General features: G+C 41.0%; 1 protein-coding gene across 1 annotated transcript in view; it reads right to left on the bottom strand.

Annotated features, from left to right (window-relative positions):
- The window catches only part of FBXO7 (F-box protein 7), a gene marked incomplete at its 5' end in the record, with an annotated part of 9,230 nt that extends 8,174 nt beyond the window's left edge, over nt 1-1,056 (bottom strand). Inside the window, one exon of the mRNA XM_017737729.1 lies at nt 751-1,056. Coding sequence (XP_017593218.1) covers nt 751-1,056 — 306 coding nt within the window. The remainder of the gene's footprint in view (nt 1-750) is intronic.
- Between the last annotated feature and the right edge of the window lie 1,092 nt (nt 1,057-2,148).

Raw genomic sequence — 2,148 nt, 5'->3', positions numbered from 1 at the left:
AGTGTTAGTTTATTGCATATATTAACTAAAGACAAAGTGATCATAATATATTAAACCTTCATCTGAATTTTTGCAACATACACAGGAATAATTTAATCACTGTACTATCACCATTTATTTGAACTTAGCCAATATGCATGGCAAGTAACCAAAATGGTAACTTGGGCTGCCAACAAACACAACAGGCCTAAAAAGCAGGGGTGGGGAGAAATCAATCAATGGAGTGCACCTGCTGCCACTTGAGGAGGGCTGTGGCTTCACTGTAGCTTCCTTTATTCTACCAAAATCATAGCCTGTTATTAGTAACTGACAAAACTACACAGACACTTTATTTAAAAGAAGTAGAATGAAACCTGTAAACAGATTTACCTAAGGGAAGGGTCAGGAAAGGGGGTAAGAAAAAGAGCCTATCTTCGACAGTGCCTGTTGCATCTGCTCCCATCTAGAATCAGTTTCCTCAAGAAAATAGCACTGAGGCAGGTAAGAAATGTAATCCTTACTTCCTTAAGTGTATGTTCCAGCAAAAACATTTACTCCTGAAACACTTTGAGCTCTCTGAATTAGCTTCTGTGCCACAGTAAAATACAATGAATAGAGATGAATGTCCATTCAAATAACTGAATATATATCAGACAAATATAAGGAGCCAAATATTCTGAAGAGATTATCTCCTATGTAGTACAGCAACTGACACAACAGGATACCTTCTTTTTTGCCCTGTGCTGTACAGGAAAATTCTCGTGTACTTACCCTCTCATCACTCTCTTGAACTTCCACCTGAGCCTTCTCATTGTTAGACTGCTCATTCTGCCCTTCTCCTTTTGGACTGTTGGCCTGACTTTTGTTGGGGGTCAAGGTGGACGGCTCATGACCATTCTGAAGTGGTGGAGGAGCAGAAGGAGGTGGAGGAGGAGGTAGACTGGGTTGTCCATCTGGCTCTTCTAGTAGTAAGCAAATCAAATCACCAGAAACAATCCCGTACGAAGCTAAGGTCTTCTGATCCTCTGTGAGAGCATCTTTTCTGTTCAATGTTATTGAAAATGTGGTATCAGAACTGCAAAATAATTAAAAAAAACCAAAAACGTAAGGAAACATGGTTGGCTGACCCTGGATAGCCACCCACTGGACATGGCAACTGGTACTTTGGTTTAGTTGATCTGGTAGTGATTGGTCGAATATGGATTTGATGATTTTGGAGGTCCTTTCCAACCTTAATGGCTCTATAATTCTACAGTTAGAAATGCATACTGTATATTACAAGAGTATTGTGCCATGCGGCTTAATCCATTACTAATTACCTATATGTTAAAGAAATAGTGAAATAGATAGAGATAGAAAAAAGATTGTATGAAATTATTTCCCCACATTTCTTGCCAAGTACATTTTAAGTTGCTGTAGCTGCTTGGTAAATAAAACTTCATTTACAGAAATTGCTCATAAAACAGTTATGAAAGAAAGCAAACAAGTGCCCTTCAAAATAGAAGATATCACAGCTAGGAAAACGAGCTCTAAATAACTACTGCCTCAGATTATTTAAAAATAAATAGTGTTGAAGGCTCAACCACCTTGCTTTCCCATCGAGCTAAACATTAATTTCAAAGATCAGCAGCTGTCCTATAGAATGCTAGCTGCAAATGAGGGTAATAAAATAAGATGCTTCAGGCCAAAAAAAAAACCCCCAGAAATGAAACTGGTTAGCAGGGAAGCAGCTACCCAGTATCAGCTATAAAATACACCCACTGCAGCAAGACAAGCAGTAACTTCAGATTCCTCCAGCCCACACTGCTGTGTGAATCACCAGTGAAACACCAGCACGTCGGACCTAATTAAAGGTTTGTGATACAAACTCTTCAGCCACCATCAGAAAACGCTCCCCTTTTACAGGCGGTTCTTAAAGCGATTCTGCAGGCTTTACTCTCCTACGGAGGATGCCGTGAGTTGCTCACAGATAAAACATTTACGAAACTGAAACCGAGATTCTCCAGGAAGCCGGAGAGAAGTGTAAAACTGAGACCCTACAGCATTCTGTAACATAAGTACCGCGCAGAAATCTCAGTCAGCTCTGGCCGAGCATTTCACAGCGGAGCACGCCCGAAGTTTTGCCTTCCCGTTCCGCAGCGCCCAGCCGGGAAGCAGCGCTGGTCCCCC

The sequence above is a fragment of the Corvus brachyrhynchos genome, unplaced genomic scaffold (genome assembly GCF_000691975.1).
Source record: "Corvus brachyrhynchos isolate BGI_N302 unplaced genomic scaffold, ASM69197v1 scaffold56, whole genome shotgun sequence".
Lineage (NCBI taxonomy): Eukaryota > Metazoa > Chordata > Aves > Passeriformes > Corvidae > Corvus > Corvus brachyrhynchos.
The sequence above is the reverse complement of the archived record's forward strand: the minus strand, read 5'-3'. Positions and strand labels throughout refer to the sequence as shown.